This window comes from Carassius carassius, chromosome 20 (genome assembly GCF_963082965.1).
Source record: "Carassius carassius chromosome 20, fCarCar2.1, whole genome shotgun sequence".
NCBI lineage: Eukaryota > Metazoa > Chordata > Actinopteri > Cypriniformes > Cyprinidae > Carassius > Carassius carassius.
The window spans coordinates 9054881-9071280 of NC_081774.1; the positions used below are offsets into that span (position 1 = coordinate 9054881).

Genomic DNA, 16400 nt, shown 5'->3' on the forward strand with positions numbered 1-16400 from the left:
TGCCTACTGGGTCACCATACTGTAGCTCACCAGTTTTATCAGAATTACACAGCAACGTCTCCTTCTCGGCTCTCAGCCCAGGACTTGGCCCGTGCTTCATCCATGTTGCTATGGTAAACTGATCCGTCAGGTTCTGTGGCACAACCCACTCTGGGATATTGGCCGCCTGTCGTCCATCAAATCTGAAGATGAGGTCGCTGTCTCGGCCACTGTCTGTCAGCAAGGAAGCCGTCCAATTGGTGGACACGCTCGGTGCCGGGAGAAGGTCTGTGCTGCCCGAGGCTGCTCCTGCGGAGATAAAAGCACATAGGTTAGTTCAGGTTACCGCAAGAGGCAGCGATGAAAAATTACAAGCTGTCTGTCACAAAGATTTAAAATCATGTTAGTTGCCCTGGCATTCAAATAAACTGTGCATACAGCACACTTCAAATCAAATTAGAGATGAAAGGCAAATAACATTTGGTTCCAAGACCCACATTCAACCCTGACTGAAATGTCATTTCTGAAAGCAAATGTCTCATTACAAAACTGCTGTCGGATATGGCCTAGAAACAATCTGGCACGTTAAGCTAGGGTGATCATGTGGGTTGAAAAAGTTTGAGTATGGATTCCTCATCAGCTGGGAAGCATATGTTAGGAATATGTGAACCATCGCTTTAAAAAGGCAAAACTTTGAAATATAAGTAATTGTGTTCACACTCGCTTTGAGGACAAGTCTAGTACAGATGCCCTAAATATGCAAGGGTAGCACCACCTAGCAATCTTTGATTAACTGTCCTTCCTCCCTTCCATGCCTCTCTCTGCGTTTTTTATTTGGGAGTACATGAGGATACTGAATCTTTTTTCCCCACTCAGGGGTGACAGGACGGCCAGCACAGAGGGACAGAATGAGTGATGAGCGGCGGCGATGTCAGAGCAGCGTGTTCTCATTCCACTGCTCCACATCACTCACTTCGCCACGGGACTAAAGAGAGACAGGGGCGAGAGAGAATATGGCAGCGGCTCTGCTTTTAACCCATGCAATATTTATTTCTGCCAATCGATATTGGACGATAAATTCACAGCCAGACTCCAAGTGAGCATCTGAGCTCTTCTGAGAGATTCCATTTCCAGCAATAACGTAAAAGTACAGGTCAATGAGATTACATTACGCAAGCAATTTCTAGTGCTACATGAGTCTCAGTGGCAGCTCTTGTCATCAAATGTCCAGTCCAGAATAAACTGTCTGAATTTCAAGGTTGTACACTACTGGTGACACACTGGGTCTTTGGGGTTTTCACAAAGCATATATAATTACCTAAATTATCTAGGTGTGCTTTTGAAAAAAATATATCATACTTGGTTGGAAGCTTTGATGTCTATTTCAGAAACACTACAAAAATGTGCCTATTTTCAAACAATAAACTATTAATTCAGCTAACTGTACAAAGTGCTTGGGCAAAAGCAACTGACATCAACAGGGGAAATGAGTATTATTGAGAGAGCCAAGATGGTAAAAAGATCAACACACTTAATGCTTCTCAAATCAGTCAGTTTCCTGATCAACTGATGTGTGCCAGAGTGGCTCTGACTTCATAATGCATCACCGTCAAAGAGTCTTTTATCAGATTAACATGACACATGAAAATTGTTTTATAATATAACCCATTTAAAAGTGTGTTGAACATGCAATATTTGTATATGAGATATGGTTAGGAGAATTGTAGGGACGAATTGATATTAAAATTCTTCCCCATTATACAAAGCCAATAATTGTTTTCAAGTTATAACTCATAACTGGCAGATTTAAAAATTCAATACTACTTTGTCTAAATAAATAAAAAATAAATGCATCTGTTTTAAGATCTAGTAGTTACATGTGAATTTGGACAAAACAACCTTATGAGCTATAGTATGACAAAAAAAGAGAGATATTTAACATTGATATTAGATAATTAGTGCTTTGGAAGACTTAAGGTCCTTGCACACCGAGTCTGAAATTTTCATATACGTTTTTTTTTTTTTTTTTCATATTCGTCATCCTTTTCTATCAAAATGCTTGCTACGGATGTGAAAACACAGAAAATCAAACCTGATCCGAATTTTTTATGATGGATGAAAGTTTTGGAGGCAGTGTGTATATGTGACTGACACCACATGAGGTCGTATTTATTTTTTAAGACGCGTAAATTTCAGAGGAGAATTTCAGACTGTGCAAAGACAGTTTTAGAAATAACTATAACTTACTTAAAAACTGTTAGATTATGGCAAAATAAGAGAAATGTGCATGAAAAATTAAATATCCATTGCACACCGTTACATGCCCACTATTGAATAATAAATTATACATTCTATAATAATGTGCATCTCTATTTAAATGTAGAAGTTTGTGAATTGAATTAAACTCATTAAGCTCAGCAAACCAAATCAAAGCAGTTCTGGACTAACTCATAAAAGATTTGTGTTGAAGTGAATCATACCGCAGAGCTTCTGCAGAGACTTCTCAGAATAGGTCTCTCTGTCACAGCCCTTCCCAATATGGCTGGTCTGCAGTTCTACCATGGCTCGCACTGAAGATAAAGGGCCATCACAGGTCTCCAGGTGCATCTTGGGAAAGAGCTGCCTGCTGCCTGTTCCAGGTTCATAATCCACACGCTTGTTCCAACCTGGGAGAAAAACACATATTAGAAACCAGAGACTTATATGTGTAAATAAATATAAATATAAAAATTTAATTCATTAGCATTCATTAGCATTTAAAAATAGCAATTTAAAATACTTAAATTTTATAAAAAAAAAAATAAAAAAAAATCAATTGTTGTACTGTTATAATTTTTCTGTTCCCACCTTTAAAGGGATACCCCACCCTAAAATGAAAATTTTGTCATTTATCACTTACCCTTATGTCGTTCCAAACCCGTAAAAACTCATCTTTCATCTTGTGTTCATCTTTGGAACACAATTTAAGATATTGTGGATGGAAACCTGGAGGCTTGAGACTGTCCCATAGACTTCCCCGTGCTGCGTATGCTCTTCTGTGTCCTCCGCGCCACAAGGATGCGCTGTTTTATTTCAAATAAAAGCTAAAAACACATAGAAACAGTGCATCCTTGTGGAGCGAGGACACAGAAGACCATACGCAGCATGGTGAAATCACAGATGAGACCAAGTCGTTGTTTTGTTGTCTTCACTTACAAAAAGTGTTCCTGTCGCTTCATATAACCCAGATTGCACGTCTGATGGCAGATGGAGTATTCTGACGATGACTTTTTATAACTTTTATGGGCCTTGACACTGTTATTTACTTGGCAGTCTATGGGACAGTCTCAAGCCTCCAGGTTTTCATCCAGAATATCTTAAATTGTGTTCCGAAGACGAGTGGAGCTTTTACAGGTTTGGAACGACATGGGGGTAAGTGATTAATGACAACAATTTCATTTTTAGGTGGAGTAACCCTTTAATATTAATTACCCAACTTTTCCCCATCATGCTTCAACACCGTTTAAAATCACTATCACTTTGATACACTTTGATATTGGTTATTTGCCTTCATATCAGAGTTCAGCTGCTGCTACAGGATCTGTTGTTGCCCCATATCAGATTTACATCTATGCTGAATCCTTTTTATCTTTCAGTACAAACACAAAGAGGTAAAACCAATCGTGACCGAAGCTATGGGTAAAAGCAGACAGCAAGGTCACAGGAAAAAGGAATCCATGTGGAATTATTTGCTTACTGATACAGTTTACCCTCCTGGTCAAGGCTGGCATATCACTGTGCGCTTTAGTTTGTGTTCATACATGTTACATTACTCTTGTCTTGTGCGCTGTATAAAACATTAAGCTTAGAATAAGAATAACCCTTTAGATAAAACATCTCACTCTTTCTTGCTGGCCATTATGGACTCTATGTATAATTCAGAGAACCCAGTGCTTTGTATTCACCTCAGCAGAGAGATATTCCCTCAGCCCGTTTCCCTAACTGAATATCTTATTACATTATTCATTGGCATTACTGTGGATAAAATGGGGCGACAGTACAGTACCACAGGCCTCCATCTCTACCTCTTTTTGAGGGAAAGGTATTAAAAAGGTTCCTCATGAATATCTGAGGTAGTCGTTCTGCCCCAGATAAACTGAGCAGAGAAGCTTTATAGCTTACTTCAAAATACAATATACGCAGCAAAACACCTAAAAAAAAACAACTATATACTGTAGCAGTGGGTCTTCTTTTAATCCAGCATCAGAAAGGAAGCATGTGTAACAGGACTTTGGAATAAAGAGCTTTTGGAAGCATGGCATCAAAACAACATTGTGTGTGTGCTGCGCAATGACTCATCTACTCCCTGGAGAGTGAATAATTCCCTCGATTATCCAAACACACTAAAGCCAGAGGCCAGACTCATTCTGTTCAATAGAAAGACCATTTCAGAACCTCGGGGTGACGATTAACATTAACTGCGGCATTAAACATTCATTGCTTATTCGCAAATGCCAGAGACGCCAAAAAGTCGTGGAAGAGCAGCACGGGGACTGATATTGCCACTGGAATTGCTGAAGTAAAAAACAACAGACTGGGATACGCATGAAAAAATAATGGGAGAGTAGGGGCTTTGGGGTGACATGGTCCAGGAAAGGGCTACATGACAGGTGGTTATGTAATGAGTTGGCCAGGGAACTCACCTCATTTCTTTCACAGAGTTTCCATCATAAGACTGCCTTGAGATGTTCACGGATGAATGTAACGATAATTAAATGATTGGAAGTGGTGGGTTTGTATATATATATGGGGTTCTTCTAATTTTATGTCTGTGCATTTTGAAATCTAATCAGGGAGTGTAGTGAAGAGTGACAGGAAACTATTAGAGAGAAACAAGTTAATAGATCAGGATTTGATACTGGTCAGATTTAAACCCGTACTGCCACATATAAAAAAAAAAAACGTACCAAAGTGTATAGTACCAAAGAACTGCGAACAGAATAGTCTGATATTTTTAAATAGTGCAGGTCTGCATTTGAACCAAAGCTCTGTTTTTACCTAAATGAGAATGTTAAATTTTTTTTTTTACTATTTTAATTAAAATATGCAGTTGTTAAAAATTGTTTGACATTTGTTTTGTTGCTTTCCACATTATCATCTATAAATTACATTGTCCTTCAAAAGTCTGGAAACACTCTAGGCAAAGCGGAAAAAATCTGTATAAATCATTTTCATTATTTTATGATGACTTTGTACTAAAAAGGATCCAATTAAAATCTAAAAATGTTAATTTATATTTAATCAGAAAGAAAATAATTATAGCTGCTTTACTGCATTTATGCCAAGAAATCATAAAGATATAATGGCAAAAGTAATTATTTTATAAACTTTTGTATGTAAATTGCATACTTTAGTCACAGTAAAATGGACCAAAATGAATATGGCATGATAAAATATTGACATGAAAGAAAAATCTGCCCATTTAGTTTCTAAATGCACAAAAAAAAGAAGCTTATTTTCACAATCTACATTTTGTTTCATCTTAACAACTTGCACTTCCTCTGTCAGTTAAACTGCACAGGCTATTGGGTAATGTTGACAAATATCCAAACATCAATTTAGACATTTTTTTTAAATTGCATTTAGTCTTGATCCATTATTACTACGCACCGCCCAAGTTCATTGTATTCCTAACAGATAAAATCAAGTCATGCCATGCATTTTTCTCTCAGTAAATATCGTATACACTGTGTAAGTTTCTATGGGTTCTGCACTCTATGAGAGATCTGTCACTCTCAGTGGATGGTTCAGTAAGATGGGCTGCTGGATAGAGAGATGGAGAGATCAGTGTTGACAGATGGGATTTGACCAAAGATAAAGAGAGGCTGCCCAATTGCACACTTATGGAAGCGGGAAGCATTACAACCAGAAATCCTCGCCCTTCACTTTTGTGGTGCCTACCATGATCGTCACTAAGTCCTCACTACCACCTCACTTCTTATGAATCACACTGACAACACAGGCCATGCAATCTCTCAGCCAATGACTGCTTATTTCTTTGAGCGTGAGAGCCTGCCAGTGACTGTCAAAACATCTTAAGGTCCGATCATGCTTTAAATGATACCTGCTAGGGCTGCACAATTAATCAAATGCAATTGTTATGCACATTTTGTTAGTAAAGCCGGTTCTGCAATCAGCAGTAAATTATCATCACCTGCTTTCAGATGGAGCAGTATTTAATACAAAGAGCAGTAGTTCACTGACAAGTTACGCAAAAAAAATTTATTGCACAATTATGAAATCAAAGAAATCGATTGCGATAATGAAAGCTGTTTGAATGGCTTCTCATTTAATAACATGTTTTTACTCCAAATTCACTTCAAAACGTCAGTCGAGTGTTTAAAATAAATCCTTTTGTGAGATGATGTGATTTCTTTCATGGGCTCAATTAAAGGCCCGATTATTAATTTGATTAATCATTAATCATTGATTAATCATTTGAAAGCACTATTAAAACTTTACATATTTTCAATTTTAAATGTTATTGGGATTAATAATAGAATATATTTAACAAAATGATCCCCTTAAATTTAACTTTATCATTATAACTTTGAATCAACGACAGTTAATGTCTTTTCACTTCATCTAAAACAATGTGTCCACAGGGAAGAGATCAATCATTCATATGCTATAAAATAGATAAAAAAAATAATGATGAAAAGGAGCTTGTTTTCTCAAAAGCAACACTTAATATCTTGTATCAAAGCAATGTTTTTTTTTTTGTGACACATGCAAGTTTCATAAGGTTCCGAAGTTGTGTCCAAACTTGGGTATGCCATTTATGTCTCCATGCCAAAATGGAAATAATTATTAGACTCTGAAAACAGAGCAAGAAAAAGAGAAAATGAGTGATTTGAAAGTTCTTGTGAACACAAACTTTGTGACTTTGTGTGAGAGGAAACCGAATTAGCCTGAATCAAAACAGACATGCTTTGTGAACTGTATCACTGCCAAAACCCTAACATGAAAACTGTTTTGCAAAAGGGCTGAGGATTTACAAGATTTGAGGCTAATACGCTAAAGTCTGACATTTTGGCTTGCTTAGACTGGAAGCTGCCCTTTCATAGAATAAGTCTCTTCTTGGCATAGAGAGCTGTGTACCTTTCAATAGGTAATAACTCATCTAAATCCATGTCATCTCAAACAAAATTCCCTTAACAAACAGGTGTAACAGACTCAGTCTAATTGGTTCAATCAGGATACTGTTCTCAGAACAGTTTCACACTCAATGTGCTGTCACCTTGACAAGTGTGAAGGAATGAAGACTAATACAGCAACAAGCTCAAATGGAAAAATTGTCTTCAATTAAAAACTGAGAATTTTGTAAGAGAGACAATCTGTGTCTTAAAGGGAGAGTTAATTAAAAAAATAATAATAATTCTGAGATAATTTATTCATCCTCAAACCACTATTGAAAGAATAGTTCAACCAACAATGAATATTTGCTGAAAATCTACTCACCCTCAGGCTATCCAAGATGTAGATTAGCTTATTTTTTTCATCAGAGGCGATTTTGAGAAATTTAGCATTACAACACTCGCTCAGAAATGGATTTTCTGCAGTGAATGGGTGCCGTCAGAATAAGAGTACAAACAGCTGATAAAAGCATCACAATAAAAAAGCTGCATGTTTCTAAGAAACAAATCTATTATTAAGATGCTTTGAAACTGTTGCTTTCAGCTAAATTATGAGTCCATAATAAAATTTCTCCAGTGAAAAAATAATCTTTTCTGACTCAGGGAAGAAAAATCTTGATTTACAAATCAAGAACCGTTTACAAGTAAAAACAGACTGTGGATTTTTAATGGGATCGACTTTTTCCACAGGAGGAAGCATTTGTTATGGATCATAGTGCCAGAAGCAACAGTTTAAGGTTAAAATGTCTTAATGATGGATTTGTTTCTTACAAACAAGCAGCTTTTTACTTCACAAAACATGAACTGATGGACTAGAGTCATGTGGATTGCTTGTGGATTACTGTGATCTTTGAACTCTCAATCTGACGGCACCCATTCACTGGAGATGATCAATGGGTGAATTTCCCCAAAACTGTTTCTGATGAAGAAACAAACTAATCTTCATCTTGGATGCCCTGAAGGTGAGTAGATTTTCAGTTAATTGACATTTTGGGTGAACTATTCCTTTAATTTTATTAAATGAGAAAAAAAAAAAACGAGAAGTGTGGAAAAATGATCATGATTATGATACTTTTCCATACAGTGATTAATAAAGAATAAATTAGAATGGACAAGTAAATATTTGTCATATATACTGAAGGAATAAATATATATTTAAATTAATTAAATGTTGCTTTTTGGAATTTGACAACCCCTGGTTACAAAAGCAGAGTTCAACTTCTTTACAATTTATTTGTCTGCATTTCACAGGAGAAAGACATACAGGTTTAGAACAATGCTTTAAAAAAATACACCTTTAATGCAAAGTCTTGAGATTTATTTAAATTGTGTGCACTATACTCAAATGTTTTACAAAGTTTGACTTTTGTCACGATTGAATTAGCTACATTGTTTTATCTCAGAAGGACTTGGGTTTTTCTTACTCTTCCTGGCTGAAGAGAGAATGAAAGCCAGCCCCCCCCCCCCACATCTTTTCACGCTCTAAATACAATTTTAGATGACAGCGATTAGGCGTCTGTCTCTCCAGCCCCTGACATCCGCTTTTTAATGGCTCAACTGAAGCCTGTGAATTGAATTCATCTGCAGATATTTTCCACGCCTCAATCGATGTGTGAAAGAAGGTAAACTGTGAAAAAAGCTGCCTCGTCTTTTTCTCCAATTTAATGATGTTGAAAGCTCTGCCTACTGACTGTTTAAAACAAATCCATTACCACAGCCTGTAAAATGCATTGGTTGGCCTTGTCATGTAGGCATGAGATATTAAAGTAATACTGGGCTCTTTCAGAGAGGTCAGTGAGAGTGTGTGCGGACGAGCTGTAGGCTGAAGCTGCTGTGCAGTCCCTGTGGGAAGAGCGAGTCTATGGATATCGATCTGTCTAGTTAAGACCACTAACAGTGCATGCCACAGATGAGAGGAGAACAGAACAAGGGATCACAGAGGTCACTGAGAACAGACTACTCCGCTGAGTCACAATACTGACCATTTTGTGGATGGAGGCTGAGGGTGGATGTGAGGCAGAGATAGAAACTCGAGTTTGCAAGACTCTAAGTTCTGTCTGAAATGTTATTCTAGAATGAGCATTTTTAATCACTCTCCTATATTTATGTTCGGTTATTTCACTTTAATTCCATAGAAAATGACCTATGCATTGCCATTAGATTAAAAATTACTGAACCTAAACATGGAAGCCTGATAATAATGCTCATTTTAGATGAAAATTTCAGACAGCACTTACAGTCTTTTGCATCTGAGCTCTTCATATATATATATATTGAAATGACTATCTATTTTGTGTTTTCTTTCTGTGAAAATTTGCATCCATTTACTTTTTTTTATTTCACAGTGGCACTTCTTCTAGAAAATTACTATTTTCTAGGAACTCCTCAACACAAATAACGCATTTAAAATTGAAAATGCAATTAGCTGACATGGCCTTGAAAGAACTACACAAAGTCAATAAAACCTAGGGAAAGCTATCTCTAAGCATTCCCATTCATTTCAGTGGTAGTTTGTCCACTGCCGCATGATCATTTCAAATGTCTCTTTATTTCATACACCCAAAGATTTTTTTGAGCCAACTGCTTGAGCCATAAGCAGTGAAAAAAGAATTTCAATCTATTACAAAATAACAGCAATACTGTACATATAGTTAACTGCTTGCAGAGGTGGAAAGTAACGAATTACATTTACTCGCGTTACTGTAATTGAGTAGCTTTTTTGTGTACTAATACTTTTTAAAGTATTTTTTTAAATCTGTAATTTTACTTTTACTTAAGTATATTTTGTTTAAAGTATTGTACTTCGCTACATTTTAAAACACATTAATTACTGAGTAAAAAAAAAAAAAAAAAATCGCTCCCTGGAAACTACGTCAGTAAATAATGGGCAGGAGGGCAAACTGGCGCTAAAATCACAAGAAAGATGCAGACGGTCAAAATTACAGGCGTTAGTGGTGCAGACACCGCTGAAAACGAAACCCCGTCATATTCTGAAGTTGAACTCGAAGGAAATGAAGTGAACCCCTGGCCATATGTATGCTCTATTATGCTGTGTAAGCTGTACTTGCCTAGGAAGACCAAACTAGCAGCTTATAAAATCTCGACAAGACATCAACCCTTCGCAAGAATGTAGAGGTAAGCTAAATAATTGCATCGTTGCATTGGTGGTTAAAATGAAGCTTTGACATTTTAGCAAGAGGTTTTGCACAAATTAGCCAAAAAGACAGTGGTGAGGAGTGTGCTATATATATCATCTGCGATAATATCATATTTTTTGTTTTAATGATGTGCGCGCTTATAGTGCGTTCTTTCACTGTGTGATTCAGTCTCCTAAAATGCATTTAGAATCATAGGCGCCGATACCGTGGAGCACCCACGGAAAATGAGCACCCACGTGTGCCAGTGCCAGACTGCCAGTAGGCTACATTTATTTAAAATTAAACATTGCAGTTGGCGCTATGAAGCGTCTGCCACACTGTGATTGGTTATGTTGTTGTCAGTGACAGTGACATAACCAGTCGCATGCATGTTCCATATCCTATCCACCAATCACAGCGTCTCTGAAAACGTCCCATCCCCCACTATACAGTGCCGTGCGAGTATGTAATCATTTACTGCTTTCCGTAATCACTAATCATTAATCAGACTAAAATGGACAGATTTGTTATAAAAAAAAGCCAAACCTATTAATATTGATATATCGACATTATTTTACTGGATCTAGTGGCTTTGGCTTTTTGTGAATAAACGTCCAGTATTTTTTCTCTTTCAAAGTTTTGTCTGTCATGTTCTTCCACCTCATTTCATACCCAGCAGTACGTTAATATGTAAATGTTACGGTACATTCCCTAGACTCCTTAAAGTTCGTAACAGGGTTTAAATGGGAACATTTTTCTGCTCAAGTATAGGCCTATATACGGTTTAAAAGAGGAAAAACTAATGGACACAAAAGTAGCCTACTTTTGGACAGAATACAAGTTCTTTGTTAAATACATAAAATAAAAAAATATTTTTTTTAGCCTATATGAATAATGGATTCGAAACCTCAAAGAAAAGCCATGCCACTATCAAAAGAAACCTCGAAACATAAATGAGGTAGACATTCCCAGAAACTCATTATTTTAGTCGCAACAATCGGTTAATGGAAACGCTGTCCTTTCGCAATAGTCTTTTAATCAATATTTACAAAACATTAATTTCCCAAGAAGCTGAACGCATTAGCGGTTACGTGTCAGTTAAACTTTTCATCTCCAATCCTGTTTGTATTTTTGAGAAGTGACGCTGTTGTGTGTGTTTGTATCGGCCGCTGTCCATTAGCCTAAGGTTCTGAAATGCAATATTTTTTTAATAGCCTAGTCTATTTTTTTATTTTTTAAATGGCTTGCGCCCTTGAGCACCCACGGAGAAAAACATAAATCGGCGCCTATGTTTAGAATGATCACAAAATTGAAGATATAGGGGCAGAAAATTCACATATTTATATAATTTCATACATTAAATCAAAATCACACAAAGAATGCCGTCTTTTCCTCCAAAAATCATCATGAATATATACATACATACATATATATATAACAGTTCAGTAAACAAGTTAATTAAGAGACTTGCGTTTTAGACACCATATTGCCTTTTTTAGCTCTATTTCTAAAACAGAAAATAATTCCAAACACAGCCACCAAAGCACAGTTTTGCATCTCTGAGCAACGTGACAGTGCTTCGTTCCTGAATGAATCAACCGTTTAAATGATTCGGTTCAATCGCAATGACTCACTTATTAACAGTGACTTGCTGACACATACTGGCCATTTTAATATCACATTTAAAGTATCTTTTGATTTTTTTAAATAATTAATTTCTTATAATTTCAAATGAGTATTCAACATTTTATGTTTTGTATATCAAAACATTATTCATGCATTTGTAACTGCAGGTTAAATGCATTCTTGTCCTGCACTAGTGTAATACATCTAAATGGCACTTCCAATGAATCTTCTGCATTTCATCTGCATTAAAAGATGAGTTTGTTGATACTGATTTGCCTGGTAACAGCCCAAATGTTTTATTATTCTAAATAACTGATTCCTTTAATTAAAAACAACTAGTTTGAGATTAATAGACCTATACCAGGGGTGTCAGACTCAGTTCCTGGAGGGCCGTAGCCCTGCAGAGTTTAGTTCTAACCCTGCTCCAGCACACATATCATGTAGTTTTCAAATAAACCTAAATGATTAGATTAGCTGGATCAGGTGTGTTTAATTAGGGTTATATCTAAACTGTGCAGGACTGTGGCCCTCCAGGAACTGAGTTTGACACCCTTGGCCTGTCCCATTTTTGACTCCCTCCCACTGTTAAAATGTAACTAAGTAATTTTTACTCTGAGTAAATTTTAAATGAGCTACTTTTTACTTTTACTTGAGTTGATTTTTAGACTGGTACTTTTACTTGTACTTGAGTAAAATTTCATTCATGTAATGGTACTTTTACTTGAGTAGAATATTTTTGTACTCTTTCCACCTCTGACTGCTTGTAAAAAAAAAAATACAAAAATAAAAATCAGAATAAGCAGCTAATTTGAATAGCAGAAGCCAGGAATGGAGCAACAGTAAAAACTGAGGTAACAGATTTGAAGGATCCACTGACCTTGCCAGCCAGGTTTGCACACTGGTTTGACATCAATGTGAACCGGAACACTCTCTATTGCCCTTTTCTGGCCACAATCATAAGCGGTCACCATGATTTTGTAGTGCTGCTGTTTCTCATAGCTCAGTCGCTCTGTGTTCCTGATGTTGCCTAGAGAGAAGGAAAAATGTAAGAGAGAAAACAAACAAGCCCATTACTTGTGAGAGAATTTGTGAAATAAAATTAAAGACATGCTAAGTGGAACGAGGAAAGTAAAACTTAAGAGAGCAATGTGTAATTGTTGCAGCTGCCAGACTGAGACACTACACCAACATATGCTTTTAAACAATAATTAAGCTCCCTTACAATGGTTCTGGCCAAATGTTTTCAATCACAAAAGTAATTTCAACAGTGTAAGTGTCCCTGTTTCAGCAATTACAGATTATACTGTATCTGCAAGACTGTTTCCAGTGCTGCTAATTAGGATAAAAAGACAATTACATCTTATCTCTATATTTTGCATTTCACAAGGTTTTATAGTGGTTTATTGTCTGCATTCATGGCTAATAAAATAATGTAGGTACAAATGTTGACTTTGTACTTTGAATACAAATTTACTCAGAATGCAGAGCTCAACAGTAACCACCTTCTGTTCTTCAAATACAAATGGGATTTGTATTTCTGGTGAAAAATGTATCCACCTTCTCCACAAAACCATTCAAACTTTTATGGGTACTGATTAAAAAATAATGATTGTGATTGGTATTTTTTTTTATTCCCATTTATAGCAAAGCTGAATTTTCAGCAGCCATTATAAGTGACACATGATCCTTCAGATATAATTTCATCCGCTGATTTGGTGCATAATAAACCTTTATCCCATTGTAAACATTGTAACATCAATGTTGAAAAGAGTTGTAGCTTAATATTTTTGTGAAAACCATGATACTTTTTTTTCAGGAACAAAAAAAGTAGAATTATATATATAAATAATATAAATATTTTGTAGAATTATAAATTGTCTTTACAGTCCCTTTTTATCAGTTGAACGCACCCTTGCTGAATAAAAGTATTCATTTCCTTAAAAAAAAAGTCTTACTGAGCCCAAACTTTTGAACAGTAGAGTATTTTTCTTAATCATATATAATTTTAGTGTTCACATTACACAATGTAACAAATAAATGTACATTTAACAAATGTAACAAACAATGCTGTTCTTTCAATTTATCCCTAAAAAAACCTGAAAAAAAGCTCTTTTCAACATTAATAATAATAATACTAATAATAATAACAATAAAGTTTTTTTTTTTGTGGTTGTAGAAAATCAGATTGTTAAAAGGATTTCCGAATGATTGTGTGACTGGAGTAATGAGGTCTAAGTGTATTTTGGGGACCTGGAGAAGTTTTGTCATGCCCTGACATTTGTGCTTTTTTCAGTTGCTTATAAACATATAAATGGCTAAAATCTAATCTCACTGTAATCAGCACATACTGGGCTATAATAATATGTGAGCAGCAAGAATGTAAATGATTGTGTTTTTGAGAAAAAAAATGTTATGCGTGGTTATTAGTGAAAAACTAAAAATGTTAAATCACTTGAATAAGGCAATAAAACACATACAGAACATTGGTTCCCGGGAATTTTTGAGAACTGGAGCTTGTAGCCTAGAATTTCTTTTTCTAAATTATGTGAAAATCATCTTGTTTACTCACTCACAGAAAACAATATATTGATTTAAATTTTCTAAGACACTTTTTGTTTGTAAAAGTCATATGTGAGTAGGCGTCAACTATCATGAATATCATTGTGATTTACATCTGAGAAGACAAAGGCCCGCATAATGAGCTGCATAATGAGCTGCATAATGAGCCTTTCAGTCAGGTTTGTGACTGAGAGGGAAGAGTTACAAGAAAGAATGTGAGGACAAAATAAATGTATAGATTTTCTGTTTGTAGTTTATTTAAAATATATTTAATTATCCCACAATATAATTTAATATTCACTTGCGAGTGCAGTTAAGCTACAATATCAGTTTAGCATAGTGCTAATTTGTAAGAAAACCTCTTGATCAGCTTTTGATTAAAACACTATGTTTTAGATCACGTACTGAGCAAGAGAGACACACACAAATTATAGTGCTGAAGTACAGTAACGAACCAACATGTTGTATATACTTGGAAACGGTTTCTGCTTCCACTAAGAAAGAGGCACTTTCCTTCACTCAAGACATATATAACAACCAAGCATTACTAACATGGACCTCTGCACAGACATGATGTACAGATCTGACATTGTTGTATAAGTCTTCATCTTAGAGCTAATGGTAGATTCTGACTTTCTAACCTCTGGCAGAAATCCATACCATGCTCTTAAAGCTTTGTTAGAGATGAGTATCCTTCCTGGTCAGCAGCTTGAGAAGTGCCAGCCTGGTACAGACTTTACACTTGCAGAGCTCCAGGTTAAAAAAACCACATTGACATGGATCCTCTACCTGGCACCTGTCACTTGAGTAATTATTGTTTTTTGTCACAGGACTGATGTGTGTAATTTAGCATTTAGCACCCACAGTTGCTAAAGGCAGCTTGTTTGGTGTACAGCAATGAGTCTGATGTACTCTGTGTTGACAGAGTTCATATGAGGCTGAACTAGCAGCTAGTGATTTGATGCTCTCTCTAGTTCATAGGCCTGTGGTTATTTTTACCTGCTGGCTGCATTTCAATGAGACCAGCCGTGCTGTCAATGAGACAGCAATGAGGAATAGAGGTCAGTCGCTCTGGGCTCCCAGACCAAGTCTGCACCAATCCTCTGAGCCACAAAGCTAAAGTGTGGCTTGAAATAATCTCAAAGAATACTTCAACAAACACAGGTATGTGGAAGGAAAGGGGGAGTGGGGGGGGGGGGGGTGGTCTAAGACAGCCAGTTCAGTTGTTGCAGCTGATTACAGCAAATAATGCCAGGTGGCTTGAGTAAGAGCAGGGAGTTTGAGATGATGAATGCAAGTTTGTGAGACCCTCAATTTGTCTATGTTTCTGCATGTGAAGTTTAAACCGGGGCATCATGCATCTTTTAATGAGGGGGCACCGCACAAATGGCCATCTCAGGTTATTTGAAGGCTTTGCATATTTGAAATAATTAACCCTGAGTCATTCTAAATCCTGGGTTAGCAGATTCTTGTGTTAGCTTTCTTCACGTTTCATGCAGCTCATAATTTACTCAGAGCTAACAATTAATCCTGGGTATTCATAAACTGATGTTTCACACTGTATATGCCCAAACCCTGGTTTAATATTCTTATTTTCATATTTTGTTGTGTGAATGCAGCATGCACCTTTTAAATTTTGTTTCATTCATCCAATTAAAAAAAATGAGAGTAATGATTCACATCTACATTTTTTACTTGGTCCAATGAGAATAATAACTTGCCCTTAGGGGATCAGCTATGATCAGTGCATCACTAATTAAAATACTAAATAAAATGCCTAAAATGTAAAGTATTTTTCTATAAATTCTTTAATAGGTAGATCTTGTTCATAAAAGCTGAGGTCAGGGATCTTGGGCTTAAAAAGGCAACTGATCTAATCGTATCAAATAAAAATAACATAAAATAAATAAAAAGTCTTTTGGAA

At 36.1% G+C, this 16400-nt stretch overlaps 1 protein-coding gene across 1 annotated transcript in view; it reads right to left on the bottom strand.

Moving 5' to 3' along the window:
* The window catches only part of LOC132096236 (calsyntenin-2), a 233853-nt gene that overhangs the window by 52409 nt on the left and 165044 nt on the right, over positions 1 to 16400 (bottom strand). The window contains exons 5-7 of the mRNA XM_059501483.1: positions 12795 to 12944; positions 2460 to 2645; positions 31 to 288 (exon numbers count right to left, since the gene is read on the bottom strand). Coding sequence (XP_059357466.1) covers positions 31 to 288; positions 2460 to 2645; positions 12795 to 12944 — 594 coding nt within the window. The remainder of the gene's footprint in view (positions 1 to 30; positions 289 to 2459; positions 2646 to 12794; positions 12945 to 16400) is intronic.